Consider the following 22001-nt stretch of genomic DNA (forward strand, 5'->3'; position numbering starts at 1 on the left):
CATCAATATGCTTGGTTCTTGGGTTAACCTTCTCAGATTGTGTGAGCTTTATGCATCCCTGATTGTCTTCAAAGATGGGTGTGGGTTGTGACATATTTAGTCCCATGTCTAGTAGAAGCTGACGAATCCAAATGGCTTCTTGACATGCATAAGCTGCTGCTATGTATTCCGCTTCAGTTGAATAGAGTGCAACAGTCGCTTGTTTCCGACTTGACCAGCTTATGGTTCCTTGTCCATACTGGAAGATGTAACCACTTGTAGATTTCCGGTCAGTGGTGTCTCCAGCCCAGTCGGCGTCCACATATCCAATCAGTTTTGGGTTTGACGATGCTGGAAGTCTCAGCTTCATCTGATTTGTTCCCTTTAGGTATTGCATTACCCTTTTTACTACGTTCCAGTCGCGTTGACACGGTGATGTGACTTTTCTGCAAAGTATTCCCACTGCTACAGCAATGTCTGGTCTTGTCACAGTGGTAATGTATAGCAATTTTCCGATTGCCCTGCGGTAGTAATCATTGTTAGGTAACAAATTTTCTGTTCCATTGTATTTCAGATAATCTGGTTCCATTGGCGTTCTCACTTCCTTTGCATCTTGCATGTGAAACTGTTCTAATATTTCTGTAATTTTCTGATTTTGGTTAAGAAGATAGCTTCCATCCTCTTCCTGCTCTATTTGAATTCCTAGGTAGTGAGTAATGTTCCCCAACTCTTTAATTTCAAAGTTTTGTTTCAGTTTGTGAACTATTTGGTCATAGTCCCCTTCTTGTTCAAAACACGTCAAGATGTCATCAACGTAAATTAGGATATATGTCCATCTGTTCTCTTGATTTTTCGAGTACAGACATGGATTCGCTTTACTTCTTGAGAATCCTTCTTTCATGAGTATTTCGTTCACCTTTTCATTCCACACTCTCGCCGCTTGCTTGAGCCCATAGATGCTCTTCTGCAGTTTGCATACAAGGTTCTTTTTCTCCTCAAATCCTGGTGGCTGTTCCATGTATAGATCCTCCTTGATGTCTCCATATAGAAAGGCAGTTTTGACATCTAGGTGCTTCACTTGCATTCCCTTTCCGGCAGCAACGCTAAGGAGTGTTCTCATGGTGGAATATTTCACAACTGGAGCAAATGTTTCATCATAATCTTCTCCAAATTTCTGGGAGTATCCCTTGGCAACTAATCTTGCTTTGTATCTATAGATGTTTCCCTCTGCATCATATTTCACTTTAAAAGTCCATTTGCTTCCAATGGTCTTGCGACCGGGAGGGAGTTCTGTTAGTGACCAAGTTTTATTTTCTTGAAGTGATTTTATTTCTTCTTCAGCTGCTTTTCTCCATTGATCAGCTTCCCTTCTTGGCAAAGTTTCTATGTCTTCCCAGGATGTTGGCTCCTGTGTTTGATGCATTTTTGCAGCATATGATAACCTGCGGGGTGGTATCCCTTTTGTAGTCCGAGTGGATCTTCTGATTTCTTGTTGCTCAGTGGGTTCTACTGGCTCGTTGATTGTAAGTTCCACTTCTTGGTCTGGCTCTTGTTCTGCTTCACATGAGTCCGTGTCTCTTGCTGATTCAGCCCGCAAATCCTCTCCGCATTTTTCAAGAATTGTATTATCTGGTGCTTCGCTTTCGTCAATATAGACACTGTGGCTGACTGTCACCTTATTGGTCTTTGGACAAAGGATTCTGTATCCCTTACTCTGCTCACTGTAGCCCACCAGAATGCCTTCTATGGCTTTGTTCTCCAACTTGGAGCGTTTCTCACTTGGAATGTGGGCATATGCTTTACAGCCGAACACTCTGATGTGGCCTACATTAGGTTTCGATCCATTCCACATTTCGTATGGTGTACTCTCGATAGCTTTTGATGGGAGCCTGTTTTGTAAGTATGTTGCAGTCATTATAGCTTCTCCCCAGTATTTGTTAGGTAAGCCAGCATCTGAAAGCATACATCTGGTCATTTCTACAAGAGTGCGATTCTTCCTTTCTGCTACACCGTTTTGCTCAGGAGTATATGGTACAGTTGTTTGGTGTATGATACCGTGTTTCTTCAGGTATGATTCCATCTCCTTACTCGTATATTCTCCTCCATTGTCAGTGCGTATTATTTCAGGTTTTCTTTGAAACTTGTTGCTTGTCATAGCTACAAACTCTTGAAGTTTTTCTAAAGTTTCACTATTGTGCTTCATCAGATAAGTTATTGTGTACCTAGAATAATCGTCAATGAAAGTCAGTAAATATCTGTTCCCGCCGGGTGTGACGGTTTTCATTGGTCCGCACACATCACTATGTATCAGTTCCATAGGTTTAGTGGTTTTTCTCTGACTGCTCTGTGGAAGAGGGGTTCTGGTGGCTTTTGCTTTGATGCAGCACGTGCACTTGCTGAGTGTGTGGCAAGGCAGTATCTTCATGTCTTCTGATAGACCTCTCTTTGCAAGGTCCTTTATAGCTTCTGGGTTTCGATGTCCCAATCTTCTGTGCCACAGGTGGATGCACTTGTCATGTGGGTTATGAGTTGCTGCTTTAGCCTTCTCATTTTCAGTGACGAGCTTGTACAGGTGTTCATTTAATTTTCCTCTTGCTAGGATTTGCTTTCCATTTTGAATTGTGCATTCATTACCTCTGAACTGGACGGTGAGTCCATTGCTTGCAAGGGTTTTCACTGATAGGAGGCTTCCTTCTAGGCTTGGAACATATAGAACGTTCTTTACAAGGATACTCTGCTTGCCCCCTGATGGTGTTTTGCAGTTCAGAAACCCCTGACCATTACCTTCAGCAGTAATACTTTTCCCATTTGCTAGGAAGACTTTGTCTTTAACACTGTAATCAATTTCTGTGAAGAATGTCTCGTCACTTGTCATGTGGCTTGTTGCCCCTGAATCGATGTACCATCCGCTTGCGGTGCTATTCTGAGTCACTTTAAAAGTACCACTCCATGATGCACTTTCATTTTCCTGCATGACTGCTTTAGCTCTTTCTCTTGTGGGTGGTTCCTGCTTTCTTTGCTCAGCTTTCCAGATTGAGCAGTTCTTTTTCAGGTGACCGGCCTTTTTACAGCGAAAACACACCCTGGTTTCTTTGCTTTGTCTTGTGCCTTCATGCACCTTTAGAGCTGTCTCTGATCTCTCGTTCTCTTCACTATGCAGGTTTTCCTTTCTTCTGCTGTATTCATCAATTAGTTTTCCCTTAACATATTCTAGCGTCAGTTCAGTTTCTGGTCTAGTTTCTAGAGCATTTATAAGGGCACTGTATGATTCCGGGAGGCTGCATAGCAGTAATGCTACTACGTGATTGTCTTTCATTTCTTCGCCTATTGCACCCAGCTGGTCCACAATCTCTAGCATAGCATTTACATGTTCACTAATTTCCTGCCCTTTTTCCAGCCTCATCTTATACAGTTTGCGTAGCAGATATAGTTTACTGTTTAGGTTTGCACGTTCATGCAGCCTTTGTAATGCAGTCCACATACCTTTAGCTGTGTTTTCTTTCCTTATATGAATGAGTTGATCATCCTCCACTAGCAGGCTTATGACTGCTTTTGCTTGCCTGTTTTTTTGTCCCATTCTTCTGGGTTGTCATTGGGCCTGTCTGTATCCAGCACCTGCCACAAGTCATCTTTGGATAACAGCATTTCAAGCTTAAACTTCCACAGCTGGTAGTTTGTATTGTTAAGCTTTGCTTTTGTAAACTTCATATCTGAAGCGCTTGCCATCTTTCTGGGTGCAGCTCGTGTTTCCTCCCACAGGATTCAGTATGATTATAGATGCAGCACTTACTTGCTTGTAGTTTTCCTCTTTCTAGTGTCTGGAGCTGGGCCCATAACCTGTTGGTTATGTATTAGAGAAGACACTAGAAGCTCGTGATGAGGCAGAACTTGGTTTACTTGGCTGGATTAAGCTGCAAGCATACAGAGCATTTCAGTAAACTGTAACAGCAGACATCTTAGTTGTGAAGAGAGAGGAAGAGATAAAGAAAACAAGTTTTCAGACAGACACACATAACTGTTAACCTTAGTATTTGCTACAGTGCCATCTACTGGTCTAGTGGTGTTAATACTCAGTACTATATAAAGTACATGCAGTTGTATCTCCAACACACCTTAGGGTTAACCCTTAAGCCACCAGGGGAGCCTTAGGGTTAGAAACCACTAGAGGGATTTGAGAGTTAGGCACCAACAGGGGGAGTCTCTTTTTTTTCAGATGCCATTTTTTGATGTACGTGGCGAGTTGAACGCGTCATATGTTTGCCTGAGGGGGTGAGCTCCAACACCCATACTTCACACTAAACTGTTTGCCGGGCGGATGGTTCAGGCCATCACTATTTGTAAGTAGGGACAGCCTTTACCTATTTAAAAAGAAAAAAAAATCAAATTTTTAATATTTGTAAATGTTGTGTTTGTACTATTTTCAGTTGGGTGTAGGGGAATAAGTGGCCTGCAATGTCATATTCTGTTTGATTTACATGTTACACTGCCAGCATATATAGAAATAAGGATGTAATAATAAATTGTCATTCATGCCCCATTCCTGCAAAATCTTCATCATTCTTTTCAGTAAATATTTTCCTTAATTCCTGACATCTTCCTTTTGTTTCCATGTAGATGACATCTGTACGTTAAGTCCGGATCCCGGCCCATGCGATGCATATATGGAACACTATTACTACGATCCCGAGACCGAATCTTGCAAAAAATTTGTTTATGGAGGTTGCCAGGGAAATGGAAATAATTTCCGGACACTTGAGGACTGTATTCGCACCTGTGGTAATTACCAGTGCATCATTCTCTCACAATGACTTCACATATTTAGTTTCACATTCACACAATTGTATTGGTCATATTCATAATGTACCTGCTGCACAGGGCCTCCTGCTTCTGTGGGGTTGAGGAATAAAGTACTAATTTCACAAAAAAAAAGATTTTTAAACAAGTAAAAGCGCACACAAATACAATGAACCTATAGTATTAGCACATACAGAACAAAACCCATAGGAAACAGTGGTTAGAATTAGAGATGGCCCGAACCTCCGATTTTACGCGAACTTGCGAACTTTTGCGAACCGCAATAGACTTCAATGGGGAGACGAACTTTGAAAACTAGAAACACTTATGCTGGCCACAACAGTGATGGAAAAGATGTTTCAAGGGGTCTAACACCTGGAGGGGGGCATGGCGGAGTGGGATACATGCCCAAAGTCCCGGGGAAAAATCTGGATGTGACACAAAGCAGCGTTTTAAGGGCAAAAATCACATTGAATGCTAAATTGCAGGCCTAAAGTGCTTTAAAACATCTTGCATGTGTATACATCAATCAGGGAGTGTAATTAGAGTACTGCTTCACACTGACACACCAAACTCCCTGTATAACGCACCGCAAACAGCTGTTTGTGTAGTGACGGCCATGCTGGACTAGTGCGCACCATGGCAAGAGTGCAGGCCGTGGCGGTGTTCAAGCCCATATGGTCGCTGGGCTGTGGTAGCTCAATGATAGAACAACAGTGACTGTCCAGCTGATCAAAGTTGGTCTGTCCACAATGAAGAAACGACCTTATTATCTTTTGTGTGCCCCCCAAGACACTCATCTATGCGCCGGTCATTGCTTCATTGTAATACGCAAGCCCTTTCACCGCGGCAAGGTAATGATCACGAAGGAGAATTGACACATGTACATGCCTTTTGTTTTGTAGTTGCAGCTGCAGTGCAGACAGAAAAATTAGGCAGGCATGTACACGCACCAGTAAAATTAGTGTAGTGGCTGCTAGCAGCGGCTTTAAAAATTCATGAATCCACCTGGAGTCCTGGACCCTGTTGGTGGTGGCGGAGAAAGTAGTCAAGCTGCCTGCAGGCAGAGATGCTGTGTGTGGAGACTGACTTAGTCTTGGGGCAGGCAGTCACACGGCGTGCAGGCAGAGGTGCTGTGTGGGGACTGACTTAGTCTTCGGTCGGGCAGTAGCCCTCCGGGATCCATGCCTCATTCATTTTGATAAAGGTGAGGTACTGAACGCTTTTGTGACTTAGGTGACTTCTCTTCTCAGTGACAATGCCTCCAGCTGCACCGAAGGTCCTTTCTAACAGGACGCTTGCGGCAGGGCAAGCCTGAAGTTGTATGGCAAATTGGGCCAGCTCTGGCCACAGGTCAAGCCTGCGCACCAAGTAGTCCAAGGGTTCATTGCTGCTCACAGTGTCTACATCCACACTTAAGGCCAGGTAGTCGTCTACCTGCCGGTCCAGGCATTGGTGGAGGGTGAATCCGGAAGGGCGAAGGCGAGGCGTTGGACTAAAGAATATCTGCAAGTCCCACATCACCATGAGATCGCTGGAGTGTCCTGTCCTTGCCTGCGTGGACATGGGAGAAGGATTACTGGCAGTGGTACCTTTATTGCGTTGTGCTGTGACATCACCCTTAAACGCATTGTAAAGCATCATTGCCAGCTTGTTCTGCAAGTGCTGCATCCTTTTTGCCTTCAGGTGATTTGGAAACATCTCTCCCACTTTGTACCTATACCGAGGGTCTAGTAGCGTGGCCACCCAGTACAGCTCATTCCCCTTGAGTTTTTTGTACAGGGGTCCCTCAACAGGCTGGACAGCATGAAAAACGCCATCTGCACAAAGTTGGACCCAGACATACTCTCCACCTCCTCTTGCTCTTTCTCAGTGACGTCAGGTAAGTCCTCCTCCTCCCCCCAGCCACAAACAATACCACGGGAACATTGAGCAGCACCAGCCCCCTGCGACGCCTGCTGCAGTTGTTCTTCTGCTGCCGCCTCCTCTTCCTCCTCCAAAGAAACACCTTGCATATCATCGGAGTCTGACTCCTCTTCCCAACATGACTCTTCCTCCTCCTCCCCCTCTGTGCTGCCGCAGGTGTTGAGGAAACATCTGGTTCTGATGAGAATTGCTCCCACAACTGTTCCTCCCGTAACTGTTCCTCTTCACACTCCTCCACAGCTTGATCGACCACTCTACGCACGGCACGCTCCAGGAAGTAAGCGTACGAGATCAAGTTGCTGATGGTGCCTTCACTGCGACTCACCAGGTCGGTCACCTCCTCAAACAGCCGCATGAGCCTGCATGCATTTCGCATGAGTGTCCAGTTGTTGGGCCAGAATATCCCTAACTCCCCAGAGTGTGTTCTTCTGCTGTAATACTGGCTGACGGCTTTCTCCTGTTCTAGCAGGTGAGAGAACGTAAGGAGGGTTGAATTCCAGCGAGTCGGGCTATTGAAAATGAGGCGTCTCACCGGAAACTTGTTTCTCCACTGAATCTCAGCAAAGTGTGCCATGGCCGTGTAAGACCACCTGAAATGCCCACACAACTTCCTGGCCTGCTTCAGGACGTCCTCTAAGCCTGGGTAATTTGACACAAATCTTTGAATGACTAGATTCAGCACATGTGCCATGCAGAGTACATGTGTCAACTTTCCCAAATTCAAAGCCGAAATGAGATTGCTGCCATTGTCACAAACCACATTGCCGATCTCCAGCTGGTGCAGGGTCAGCCACTAATCCACCTTTTTGTTAAGAGCAGCCAGGAGAGCTGGTCCAGTGTGACTCTCCGCTTTTGTCACGATCGCTTCTGCAGCATGTACTGCTGGCTGCAGTTTTACTGTAGACAGGCAGTTTTTGATTTCTTTGCGTGCATTTGCTCGCATAGTTTTGCTTGCGCTCACGAAGTTAATGACAGTTTAATATGCTTTTGTGAAAGCAAACACTGTCTGTTGCAATGGAGCTGCAATCCCTTTCTTGCAGGCTGCATAGCTTTGTCTGCCCTTTCCTGCTGTCAGCCTGTGATTGATTACCATTCAGCTGTGTGGGAATCTGCATGTCTGCTCCCATTGGATGACCTCAGTATAAAGGACTGCTTCCTGCAGTGCTCCATGGGCTATCATAGTTCCAGCATGTTTCGGTAGGTTGCGCATATCGTGATCACCCGTGCTTAGTTAGTTCAGTCCTGTTCCTGTTACCTTGCAGGGATTGCGGTCACTTCTGCGTAGAAGTAGCGAATCCTTCTGAGTCCTGTTCCTGTTACCTTGCGTGGATTGCGCTCACTTCTGCGTAGAAGTAGCAAATCCTTCCTAGTCCTGTTCCTTGTATTGCTCCAGTTCCTAGCTAGTGTTCCTTGCTTATGTTATATATCGGTTCATCGCCGATATATACATATGTTAGTCAGTCGTTTGTAGCTTCATTGATAGCTGTAATTATAATACGCTAGGAATATCATATCCATTCTATTTAAGTATTGTTTGTGGTTGCTTGGATCCGCGCCTGCTCTGTGCGCCACATCTCCTACGGGAGTCAGTCCTCTCCTCCACTACAACTGGGGATATAATGGTTCCTTATGCTTGCGTGTGTGTCTCCTTCACGTCAGGTTATGCATTACGTGCTGACTGTGGAGTATATACCACCGAGCGTAACATTATGATAACCCCATTACAAGTCCCCATTGTGGGGGAGACCTTCAGCAAATATGACACTGTTTGTTGTGGTTCCTGTTCCTTTAAGAAATTTGAGAAACTTAACTCTGAAACAGAAGATGAGTTTTTTTCTGAATGTACCAGGTTTCTCGCCAGTCCCGAACTCCAGGCTACTCCTGTTTCTACCTGGGCACCCCAGTTAGTTTATATCTTGTTTAAAGGAAAACTGTTTCAGTGGGCTTACGATGTCCTGGATCACACCAACTTGAAAGAGCGTCCGCTGGAATTTCTAGCTTTTGTGATCCATAACTGGCTGCGCAAAACTAATTTGCCTTACCCCTTTAATGAGCTTCTGGCAGCTTGTCAATCAGCTGTTCCTTCAACTGCTTGCAAAAATAATCAGCAAGCAGATAGTTGCACTGATAGCTTTCCTTCATCTTTGAATAAATCACCTAAGGCAGCAAGGTCTAAAGCCAAACGTAAACGTTCCAAAAAACGTTTACAATCAACAGAGTCGTTATCCAAAGCGACTGCACATCAGACCTGTAATGAGACTCTGCCATTAGCAGATAATGAAATTCAGTTACCATTCATGCAGTGCTGGGCCGAAATTAGGCATTAGCGTAATTACGCATCGTAATTCAATGTAAATTTACGCGTAAGCGCTACGCGTAAATTACGGTCTTACGCGTAATTATTTACGCGTAAGCAGTAGAGTGGTATCGTAATTACACTGTCTACCGTAATTGCTAGGTATGCGTAATTTTACGAACACTTACGCGTAATTTTACGCGTAATTACTAACGTAAAAACTCCCCTTTTCTAAGAGTAGCCAAACAGTCAACATCCTAAGCAACCAATAGTATCTTCTCCCGCCCTTCAGTATAAGCATACGTTTTGACGCATACGAATGATATGTACGCAATAACTGTCACATTGACGGCTATTGCGTACATATCGTCCGTATGCGTAAAAAAATACGCATTAATGGGTATTACAGCACTACGCGTAACATCGTAGTGTAAGCGCCTACATTACAGTATCCTTACGCGTAACTGCGTACGTTTACGCGTAATTACAGTGATGTACTGTAGAAAATTTCCTACGCCGTAACCGTAATTGCGTAATGCGTAATAGCGTAAAATTACGCGTAATGATCCGTAAGCGTAGATTTTTCCATTACGACCAGCACTGCATTCATGGGAGTCAAATGGACTTATGAGACTACTAATGAACTTTCATTGCTAGCCAGGGAGAATAAAGATTCTTGTTTAAATGAATTGTCTGAATATGATTATGAAGACATATTACAGAGTATTGAGCAGATCGACTTATTTGTGCAGCAAGGGAAATTTGCATATACTACAGTTCAACACTTGGAGATTCTTAGGAATAAGAAATCTGCCAATCGCCCGCTAAATAACCCAATACATGTTCCTGCCACAACCACACCTGTGAACTGTGTTCAACCTGAATGTTCAGCTGTTAAGTGTGCATGGGATCCTCCATTTGAGAAATGGGAGATTGAAGCCCTGATCTGTGAATTGGAGAGTGATTCAAGGTCATTTTGTCATTTGTTCAGTGCTAAGAGTGAAGCAGTATAAAATGGATGCATTAAGTCTGCTTATAATTTAATAAAAACTGGTGTGTGTGGATATGACTTTGTGGCTCCATTGATCGATGTGTGGGAAATAATTTTGGATGATTTTTATGCGATTCAATCAGTTGATACCAGGGAAAGCACACTGTCAGTTGGAGATGGTTCCACTTCTCCAGTTCCTGAGGCTCCGCAATCCAGTCTGGTGACCTCAGAACCTCTGTCTCTCTGAGTTATTCAGTTTCACAATTGAACTTGACTCCGGATTCGCAAATTTGGCGTTCTGACCCGCCTGCTCCATCACCTTCGGCTGATTCAGCGAGTGATTCTGAGCTCCTTTTGTGTGAAATTGAAGTTCCTGAATTCCTGCCTTGTCCAGTGAATGTTCCTGTAATTCCACCCTGTACCATGGATAACTCAGTGTTACTTCCCAGTAAGACAGAAGCTACTGATACTTCCTTAACCTTGCCCTGCACAAATTTCTCAGCAGAGAATCCAGAGGTCCTGCTGACTTCTGAGTCCAGCCTAGCCAGTACTCATGAGTCTTTGTTCAGTGAAACAGACACCATAGAATCATTGCCTGCCTCAGCAAACACTTCTGTGGAATTTACCTGTGTTGATAAAGCTCAATTCCTGTCTGATCCAGCAGATGCCAATAGATGCACCACATGAGTTCCTGAGTCTCAGCAATCATGTTTAGTAGCCTTAGAACCCCAGCATCTGAATTTTCCAATTTCACAGTTGAAAAACTATGGTTCAGATTCACAAGCCCCGTGTCCTGATCCTCCTGTTTCTGTACCTCGCTCTAGTTCCACGAATGGTTCTGAGCATCTATCATGTGAAACTGAAATCACAGATTCATTGTCTTATCCAGAAAATATTCCTGTAAATTCGCCCCGTACCATGAATTATTCAGTTCTTTCCATTGATACTCAGGTCACAGGATCATTATACGGTCCAGCAGGTGCTTCCATGGTTCTGCCCTGCAATGTGGACTGTTCAGTGATCCTGTCCAGTGAAGCTGAAGTTACAGAGTTTTATGCTTCACTCAGTATTGCAGATGCTTCAAGATCTCGAGCAGAAGACTCAGAGGCTCTGCTTACTTCAGTTGGTGCTGCAGTAATATTCACTTGTTTAGCAGCTGTTTTTGGAACTACAGTCTACTCTAGTAAAACTTGATGAATCCCTGCCTGGTGAAGCAGAAGCCATTGAAGCCATTGTCCTCATCAGCAAGCGTTTTAGATACCTTGCCCTGTACACAGTCTGATTTAGCTAATGATGTTGAGTCCCTCTCTGATATTACAGTAGCCAGGGAACTTCAGCCCTGTCCCCTGAATGATTCAGAAGTCTTGCCCTGTAACATGGATAATTCTGACTCTCTGGAAAAAATAAAAGAAATCTCAGAATTTCAGTCCGGTTTAATGAGTGTTCCTGAGATCCAGCCCTGTATCCTGGAAAATTCTGGTTCTCTGGCTGGGGTGGCAGAAGTTCCAGAGTCCTCTTCCTGTCCAGTGAGTTCCTCAGTTTTGCCTAGTCCAGTGGGGGTTGCTGCAATACTGACTTGTTTTGCAGCCCTTCATGATTTGTTAATAACCTTGCTAGAATCAGTGACATCTAAGTCTGAACCTGCATTCTTTAGTGAGAATCCAGTAACTGTGAAGTCTAGTCATGATGATTTTTTTTGCCCAGTCCTGGTTTCGGTCCTATTGTGACTGACTTTGAGGTCCGCAGTTCCTTGACATGCCCAGAAGCTTCTCTTGTGCCAGTGTGCCCAGATGTGCTCCGTGTGCAAGAATGCCCAAGTGTATCTAAGGTGTTAGCGTGCTCAGATGCTTCCCTAGTGGAGACATGTTCTGATATTGCCAGTCCGCCTGCATGCCCAGAGATGGTTCTGGTCCCTGAAAGCCCTGATCTTGATGTTTGTCCTTGTAACCCTGACTCTGGAATTGCCCTAGGTTCCATAGGGGTTCTTGATAGTTCTCCATGTGAGCCTAAGGGGCGTTCTAACCTTTTGGGATCTCTATGGAACTTCAAAGTGTTCTGGAAGATCTCTGAGGAAACTTGTCCTGGTACCTTGAACTGGTTCAACAGTGGGTATTGTGTTGGTAAAGACAGTTCCGGTGGGTATCGCAAAGGCTTTGGCATTTTTGGACAGTCCCTGGAAGGCAGTGGTTATCGCTCAGAGAGTTTTTACTTTTTTTTTTTTTAAATCACGGTTTTGATGGGTATCACGCTGAGGCTTGTAGTACTGATGGGCATGGTTCTGTAGGTTCTGGTTCTGATGGGTCCAGTCTTGTGGTGACTGATTCTGGATTTTGGTCTTGTCGGGCTGTCCCGGTCATCATGAATTATCAGTCAGATCAGTTTGCTGGATTTTCCACTTCTGATTTTTTGGTCTGGGTGGTTCAGGAGAAATATGCCAGTTCTTATAGGCGTCCAGAGGCTGCTTTTAAGGGGGGGGGGGGGGTTCTGTTCTGTCACGATCGCTTCTGCAGCATGTACTGCTGGCTGCAGTTTTACTGAAGACAAGCAGTTTTAGACTTCTTTGCGTGCATTTGTTCGCATAGTTTTGCTTGCGCTCACACTGAGCATTGATTCCATCTGCAGTCGCTCTGAAGTTAATGACAGGTTAATATGCTTTTGTGAAAACAAACACTGTCCGTTGCAATGGAGCTGCAATCCCTTTCTTGCAGGCTGCATATTATTATTATTATTTAGTATTTATATAGCGCCGACATATTACGCAGCGCTGTACAGTGTATGTGTATATATATATATATATATATATATATATATATATATATATATATATATATATATATATATATATATATATATATATATATATATATGTTGTCTTGTTGCTAACTGTCCCTCAAAGGAGCTCACAATCTAATCCCTACCATTGCCATGTCTATATTATGTAGTGTAAGTACTGTAGTCTAGGGCCAATTTTTATAGGAATATCATATCCATTCTATTTAAGTATTGTTTGTGGTTGCTTGGATCCGCGCCTACTCTGTGCGCCACATCTCCTACGGGAGTCAGTCCTCTCCTCCACTACAACTGGGGATATCCTGGTTCCTTATGCTTGCGTGTGTGTCTCCTTCACGTCAGGTTATGCATTACGTGCTGACTGTGGAGTATATACCACCGAACATAACAGCTTTGAGGCAAGACATGTCTAAGATGGTGTGACACCATCGTACATGGCATGCAGCATAGGCCCTGGGGAGCTGGGGCTGTGTAGCTGGAGAGGAGAGGGCAGCACCAGTAGAGTTGAACTGCCACTCAGCCAAAGAGGAGGAGGATGACAACAGCGAAGAGGATTTAGCAGGAGAGGAGGTGGCAGGAGGCCTGCCTGCAAGCCGTTGAGGTGTCACAAATTGGTCCGCTGCACAGCCACGTACTCCCTGCTTGCCATCGGTCACCAGGTTGACCCAATGGGCTGTGTAAGTAATTTACCTGCCCAGATCGTGCTTGGCAGACCAGGCATCTGTGGTCAGGTGGACCCTTGACCCAACTCTGTGTGCCAGCGATGACACCACTTGCCTTTCAACTTCACGGTACAATTTGGGTATCGCCTTTTTAGAGAAATAATTGCAGCCTGGTATCTTCCACTGCGGTGTCCCAATGGCCATAAATTTACGGAAGGCCTCAGAGTCCACCAGCTGGTATGGTAACAGCTGGCGAGCTGACAGTTCCGCCAAGCCAGCTATCAGATGCCGGGCAAGGGGGTTACTGGCAGAAATTGTCTTCTTCCGCTCAAAGATTTCCTTCAGACACCTGGCTGCTGTGGGAAGAGGAGCAGGAACTGCTCAAGGTGAGAGGCGGAGTGGAGGAAGGTGGCTGTGAAGGTGCAAGGGAGAAAGCGGCTGAAGATGCTGCACCTGAAGGAGGAAGAGGAGAAGGAGGGTGGCTTTTCTTTTGTGTGCTGCTTTTCCTCAAGTGCTCTTCCCATTGCAGTTGAAGAGCATGTTGGCTGGCTGTCCGTAGGTGGTGATACATGGTGCCGGACACTGCCAACAGCTGTTTCTGATGACGAGCTCCCCCTGCTTCTTTCAGCAACTCGTCTCCTCCTACTCCTCTCTGACTCCCCCTCTGAACTGTCTCCTTGGTTATCATTTCTCTTAGGAACCCACGTGGCATCCATATCATCGTCATCATCATAATCATCCTGCCCAGCTTCGTTTGCCTCAGACACCTCATAAACTGCACCAACAGCAGGTACTTCATCATCATCCTCCTCACACATTACGTCCATAGTGTCGCCTAACTCAGACATATGAGGTGGTGTAACTTGCTTAGCGCCTTCATCTTGTTGTAACAATAATGGCTGTGAATCAGTGAGTTCCCCACCAAATAACTCCTGCGAACTGTCAAATGCAGCGGATGAGGAGCTTGTAGTAGCGCTGGTGGCTGCGGAAGATGAGGTGTTCTGTGTTAAATAGTCAACCACGTCCTGACAATCCTGGGAGTTGATGGGACGTGCCTTCTTCTGAGCACTGTACTTTGGTCAAGGGCCACACAAAATCACATCAGCACGACCTCACACAGACTTGCTGGGTGGTCTTCCTCTGGGTCTGCCTCTACCTCTGCCTGTCGCAGGAGCCCTGGTGGCTGGAATGCGAAATGCCTTCCAAACGGTTCCAGCGCACAGATCGTGCAAACTGTGGTCGCAGTCAATGCGCAGAAACCGTTGGGAATTGGCCGCAGACAAACCAGAAGGGAGCCTGTGAGGTACGGTAATTACAAATTACACACTATTTCAGGGTAGAACTGCCACCACCGCGATTTTCGAAGACCGCGGAACTCACTGACTGGCTGAGCCGAGATCTACAAATAAAACGGTTAAACACACTCTATTATGTCTAGCTAGCAACAAAAGTAGCGACTCTCCAGAGACCTGGGATCAGTTTCTGTGTATGGCTGAATAGCAGGGTAGCTGAATAAACAAAGGACGTTTGAATGTCGTTTATTAATGCAAGATAAATAATTAATATATACAGACAATCTTTAAAATCAACAATTATTGAGACATTAATAGCACAGTATGAAAAGAAAAGGATAAAATACTTAGGTTTTGTGGAGATATGTCCGTTCTGGGAAAATGATAAAGTTCGGTTTCAGGAAAATTCTTTGTTTCAGTCAGAGCAAGATGGCCGAACAAGATGGCCGCTAACCATGTGTCCTCTGGCTAGCAGCAGACAGCTCTCATACAGATGGAATGTGGAGGACTGAGGTCCACCTGCCGGCCATGTGCTTTTGATGAAGCTGGTTTGGGGGTGTGGCAATGCCAGCCCCCTCTGAGTTACCAACCAATGATAGTTCATTCCCTCTGAGAGATTTTAGGGCTAAACTTATAAAAGGCCGTAATTAATGAACGATACATGTCATATTTAGGTGGGTAGCAGATTCCTGATCGCCAGAAAATACCGATTAGTATGACATCAGACATGACTATGGCAGCTTCTCAGGTTCCTGAGAAGATTTATACCGCAATAACCGGACGAGATATTGCCATGAGTGTTATATCAGCGCGTTGGGCAGACTTTAACGAATAAGACTATATGAATTTTATAGCTGTGTGATATACAGTCTCCATTTAATAGGTAAGAAACCCTATCCCACATGCTTTCATATCTGCCTTGTCGGTGCCGCTCCGGCTGCTTTGTCATGGCCCCCCTGGAGAGCCAGTTTCCTGGCTCTTTTCATTGAGCCATCTGGCTGTGGGGGTAATATGCTGGTCCCTGCAGGGAATCTGGCCACGTGTGACATTCTTGAGGGTGAGGGGAAAGCTTTGCTCACAGGGGGACAGATCCCTGGTTTAAAAAAACACAAAGAAGTCATTTTCTGATCGCTGCAATGACTGGCAAATCTGACCAAGACATCGGAAAGTCGACGGAGAATCTGCCAGATTCTGGCTGCTCCGTGACAGCTGGGAGAAAGAGAAACTCCAGGTTGCTACAGGTAGCCCCTACACAACCATTCAAGATTCTATTGATCTGAATCGCAATCGATGCAGAGAATCGATTGCGATCGCTTTTTCTTCACGGGCGGTTCAAAGACGCGTTTGGGGCCCCGCAACCATCCGTGACACTGCCTCTACCTGTTTTGTCCATTTTGTCCATATCGGGGGGGGGGGGGATGAAGTGAAAGGTATGTACTGACTTGACTAATACAATGTGCAGTCACACAGGTGCAGTTACCAGGTATGCATGGAGTAGTATATCACACTGCGTGCACTCACGTAGGTAGGTGGGTGCACTGAACAACAGGTAGGTATATGCAGTGGTGGGTATTACAAATGAGCACCAGTCCCACACAGACAGGTACCGGGCAGGCACATTGACACTGCATGTGCTCACGTAGGTAGGTTGGTGCACTGTGAACAAAAGGTAGGTATATGCAGTGATTGGTGTTACAATGTGCACCTGTCAAACACAGACAGGTACCGGACAGGCACATTGACACTGCGTGTGCTCACGTAGGTAGGTGGGTGCACTGAACACAACAGGTAGGTATATGCAGTGATGGGTATTACAATGTGCACCTGTCACACACAGACAGGTACTGGATAGTCACAGTGACACTGCGTGCGCTCACGTAGGTAGGTGGGTGCACTGAGCAACAGTTAGGTATATGCAGTGATGGGTATTACAATGTACACCTGTCACACACAGACAGGTACCGGACAGACACAGTGACACTGTGTGCGATCACATAGGTAGGTGGGTGCATTGTGAACAGGTGGGTATATGCAGTGATGGGTATTACAATGTGCACCTGTCACACACACAGATAGTCACTGCAGGTGCTGGGCCTGGCAGTGGCACACACAGTAGGAATTACCAAGGCTGTCTATGCAGGGCTGGATTTCTGGGAAGGTCACAAAGGCCATTGCCTAGGGCGATAAAAATCAGATAAGATCAGAAGGGTGGCAGGACTTGGAGAGAGAAGAGATCATATGTCAAAGTAAATCACCTCTTCTGGTCCCGCAGCGCAGTCATCCAGCGCCCTGCTCTGCACTAATAGCTGAATTCCAGAGTTCCCCAATCCCTGCTTCTCTCTCTCACACTTCCTGATGTGTTATGACAATCAGCATCTGCTGTCACCTGATGATCCATTCCTCTGTATGATGGACATACAAGTCGATGTGAGAAATACCAAGGATTTACATTACAAAGCAGATAGAACTAAGTTCCACTGAGTTTGAAAGCAGGCATTCACAGACATCAGTGAGCTCTGCTAGTTCCTTCACTTTCTCTTTTACAGCTGTGACGCTGACCCCAACAGTTGTTAATTACTTTCTTATCTAACCCTAATTTATGACTTTTTCTCTTTTTTTTCTTCCTATCTAGCAGTGATCTCTTCTATGTTCAGTTAACTCTTTCCTGACTCATTTTCTATCCTTCAGCTCCTACAATCTATGAGTACTGCAGTAATAACAATGCTTTTTGCTTCCCTTTCATTGCTAAACTGTCACTGTAAAGGACACCTGAGCTGTTACTACCTCTATGCTAGTGTGCATGGTTTGGTATTCTTCTACTTTCCTGTAGCAGCAGAGCATTGTACCATCTTAGCCATCAGCGAAAGCAGAGAGTTTTGAATCAGGATGATACCATTTTTTGGGTTAAAAGAAAAAGAGTAAGCTTTCTGCTAATAAGCCTTCTTCAGACTTTGTTCCCGTATACTGCCAATATGTTAGAGCACACCGCCATATGTACATTCAACATTCAAAAGAGATGCATAGATTTTTCAGCAAATATAAATAAATGTCTTGCACAGGACAGAAGGAAAACAGAGAAATGTACCCTGTATGTATTTAGAGAGCCTGTCTAATTCCCCATCATCTGTGTCTAATCACAAGTTGTAATTTGATCTCTACCCTGTGTCACCTGACTGCCACAACATCTAAGCTCATTTGAAAGCACAGGATGTTAACAATATGTCTGCTTCCATGAAAGCAGGAAGTAGACACACTGCAGATGTATTGCAGGATTTAGATCAGCTGTAACAAATAAATGTTTTTCTTTAAAGGTTATGTTGTTTTTATCTGTTAGAGCAGAGAGGAAGTTCTGAGTTCAGGTCCACTCTAATTACACCAGAACATCCAAAGTGGGTCTTGACCAGGGCCAGCGCTACCATAGAGGCAAAGGAGGCAATTGCCCCAGGGCCCCAGAGCTTTTATGGGCCCCCAGTGGCTACAAGAGGACTTTTTTTTTCAAAAAGACCTTATAGTTTTTGAGAAAATCGATTTTAAAGTTTCAAAGGAAAAAAAATACACATTTAAAAACCTGCCGACTTTAACGGTTAATAGCAAATCCACCTTAAGTGCTAGAAACCCTAAATTTGCAGGATATGTTAAGGAGATCATTGGGAATAAGAGGAAAACATATTTTTTTTTGTAAAAAGACCTTATAGTTTTTGAGAAAATCGATTTTAAAGTTTCGAAGGAAAAAAGTATACTTTTAAATGCGGTAAATGTCACTTTTAGCAGCAAACCTAACGGTAGTGTAATTTTACACGCATCAAACGAAAGCGCAATACATTTCCTGATGGGGTTTCCAGGGGGTCTATACGCAGCCGCAGCGCTTTGGCCAGGGATCGCTATACAGCCGCCATATGGCTGCATGAAGATCCCTGGCATTTTTTCCTATTTTCCCCAAAAAATGTTTATGTTTAGAGTGTGGGATTTTTTTTTTTAAATTATGTGGGGTCCCCCCTCCTGAAACATTTTAACCCCTTGTCCCCCATGCAGGCTGGGATAGCCAGAATGTGGAGCTCTAACCGATTGGGGCTTCACACCCTGACTATACCAGCTGCAAAAAAGGTCCCTTAATGCCGATTTTTGTTCCGGGGCATCTGTTGGGGGCCCCCCGGGTTTATTTTGCCCTGGGGCTCCATTGTTGCTTAAACAGGCCCTGGTCTTGACAGGATGTTTGTTGCTTACCTGTTCTCTGTTTTGGATGGGCTTCTCTCAATTGCACTGCCCTGCCACCTGTTTTTGGCTCCGACTGCAGCCAGTCACACAGAGGACAAAGAAGCAGTGCATGCTCTGGCCGCTCACGTTCCCTGTAATTTCCCGCTCCTGCCCAGATGTGCACAGCAGCCGAGGCCGGTACAGTGTTATGCATTCTTGACAAGCACCGGTCATACATCAGCGTCATTTCTCAAGTATGCATGCCCGGAACACTATCGGCTGCTGTGCACATTCGGACAGGAGCGCAAATTACAGGAATTATTTGTTGAATGGGGGGCAGAGCAGCACAACTGAAATGAGCCCATTCAAACCAGTGATTGCCAGTCAGTGTTGGACAGAATGTTTTTTGGTGGTGGTGGTGGTGGTGGGGGGGTGTTGGAGATAGCTGGCCTAGGGCACTGGAAAGTACAAATCCGGCCCTGTGTCCATGCAACACAAGTGTCAGTGGGACACACACAAAAAAAATAGATCACAAGAACAAGATTAGCTCTCAAAAGAGCTGTTGTGGGGTGCTTTTTTTTTAGCAATGAGAATCAGCAAGGAGCAAGCTAAGAAACCTACAAGAGCCTAACTAGTCTTTCCCTATAGGTCTCTGCACAGCAGCTCTCCCTTCTCTAATTACTGCAGGCACACGAGTGAGTCCAATGCCTGATGCTGCCTGCCTTTTATAAGGGGGGGAGTGGCTTCAGGAGGGAGTGTAGCCTGATTGGTTACAATGTGCCTGCTGACTGTGATGTAGAGGGTCAAAGTTGACCCTCATGATGCACTATGGGGGCGAACCGAAGTTCCGGAAAAGTTTGCGGTTCTCTGCGATTGCGAACCACGGAAGTTTGCCGGGAACCGTTTGGGCCATCTCTAGTTAGAATAAAGCCTGGTACACATATTCAATTTTTATTGGCCAATCTTACCACATCTCAGTGATGAGTGAAAATGCAGATATTCTTTTCGCCGAATTTTCGCGAAAATAAGTACTATTTTCGTTTCGAAAGGCGAAAATTCGCAGAATATTTTCGCATTAATTTTCGCCTCAAGTCCGTTTTTTTTGCGTTTAATATCTAACCCCCCTTACAAACCAGAATCACCAAATTTTCAGGGTATATTAAGGAAATATGTGGGTACAAGAGGAATAACAATTTTGCAAAAAGACCTTATAGTTTTTGAGAAAATTGATTTTAAAGTTTCAAAGGAAAAAGTATACATTTAAATGCAGTAAATGACAGTTACTGTAGCAAACCTAGCGGTAGTGTAATTTTTCTAATATCAAATGAAAGGGCCAAATGCAAAGGGCCAAGTGTCAAATGCAAAGTGCAAAGTGTTAAATGCAAAGTGCCAAGTGCAAAGTGTCAAATGCAAAGTGCCAAGTGCAAAGTGTTAAATGCAAAGTGCACTTTGCATGGCCCTTTGCACTTGGCACTTTGCACTTTGCATGGCCCTTTGCACTTTGCATGGCCCTTTGCACTTGGCCCTTTGCACATGACGCTTGGACTTGGCACTTTGCGCTTGCACCTGGCACTTGGCCCTTTGCGCTTGGCACTTGGCCCTTTGCGCTTGCACTTGTCCCTTTGTGCTTGCACTTGGCCCTTTGCGCTGGCACTTGGCACCTGGCTCTTTGCACTTGGCAGTTTGCACTTGGCCCATGGCACTTGCACTTGGCCCTTTGCACTTGGCCCTTTATTTTGATATTAATAAATGTACACTACCTCTAGGTCTGCTACAGTAACTGTCACTTACTACATTTAAATGTAAACTTTTTTCCTTTGAAACTTTAAAATCGATTTTCTCAAAAACTATAAGGTCTTTTTGCAAAAAATTTTTTCCTCTTTGTGAGAGAACGCGGAAAAGCTGCCGTGTGTGCTGGCAGCAAGGCGGCTAATTCCGCGTCCAGCACGGCGGTTTGCACGCAGAAGCATGTGTCTGGTACTGTGAGAGAACGCGGAAGAGCCACCGCATGTACTGATAGCAAGACGGCTGGTTCCGCGTCCAGTGCGGCGGTTTGTATGCAGCAGCGTGCGTCTGGTGTGGCTGGGTCTGTTAGTTCACACAGATTCAGGAATACGCGCGCACGCGCTGAGAGGCAGAACTTTTATGACGGCCAAGGGGGGGATCAGCTGACCAGGCTGGTCAGCTGACCTCAGAGCAAGTGGCTATTGGTCTATCACTTTGGGGTGGCACCAGAGAGCACTACTCCATATATAGTTACTGCTGGACAGTCACAAGTTGTTTGCCGTTGCGAACACTACGTGGAAGCGCTCAGACCTCAGTCATATCCAACAGTGTGTTAGAACCAGGTGGACCTGGGAATTCACACTGAGCCAGATTACTACTGTGTTATTATTGTGTTTTACTTCAGACTAGTTCCAGGGTGTTGAGACCACGGACCTCACACCCAAGATTAGGGAACTTGTGTATCATTCTGTTATACATCAGACTAGTTCCAGGGTGTAGAGACCACGGACCTCACACCCAAGATTAGGGAACTTGTGTATCATTCTGTTATACTTCAGACTAGTTCCAGGGTGTAGAGACCACGGACCTCACACCCAAGACTAGGCATTGTTTGATATCTGTTATGACCTATTGCTTTCCTGACTACCTCTCCGCTCGCTGATTTGGTACCACGCATATCTGATCTTCTGTTGCCAAACCCTGCCTGCCTTGGATACCTAATCAGTCTTCTGTCTTTGTACTTTGTCTGTCTGTGTGTTGCTGACCTGGCTTGCCCGACCACGAGAGCTATCTCTCTCCCTTAGGAGATAGTCTCCAGATCACCTAGTGACATCCACCTTCAGGTGTCACTCACTCTCTGGCCCTTCCTACCTTCAGCCTGAGACTCCACTCCTTGGAGAGTCTCAGGCTGCTGGAAGGTTCTCGTGCTTCTCAAAAGAGCAGTGTTGCCCACACTGCCAAGGATCACCTGCTCATCAGGTGGTTTACTCAAAGTAAATACTGTTGCACCAAACACTCACGATACATACAGGTGTCCAGAGGTTAGTACTATATCTGTATTATTGGTGATT

General features: G+C 45.1%; 1 protein-coding gene across 4 annotated transcripts in view; it reads left to right on the top strand.

Annotated features, from left to right (window-relative positions):
* Window positions 1-22001, top strand: part of LOC137519515 (actinia tenebrosa protease inhibitors-like) — a 159611-nt gene that overhangs the window by 49817 nt on the left and 87793 nt on the right. For 3 of the 4 annotated variants that reach the window (XM_068238474.1, XM_068238477.1, XM_068238476.1), the window contains exon 2: window positions 4594-4755. In XM_068238474.1, the coding sequence (XP_068094575.1) occupies window positions 4594-4755 (162 nt within the window). Of the gene's footprint in view, window positions 1-4265; window positions 4317-4593; window positions 4756-22001 lie in introns of those variants that run through there. The other variant, XM_068238475.1, reaches the window with a different exon arrangement.

This window comes from Hyperolius riggenbachi, chromosome 5 (assembly GCF_040937935.1).
Source record: "Hyperolius riggenbachi isolate aHypRig1 chromosome 5, aHypRig1.pri, whole genome shotgun sequence".
NCBI lineage: Eukaryota > Metazoa > Chordata > Amphibia > Anura > Hyperoliidae > Hyperolius > Hyperolius riggenbachi.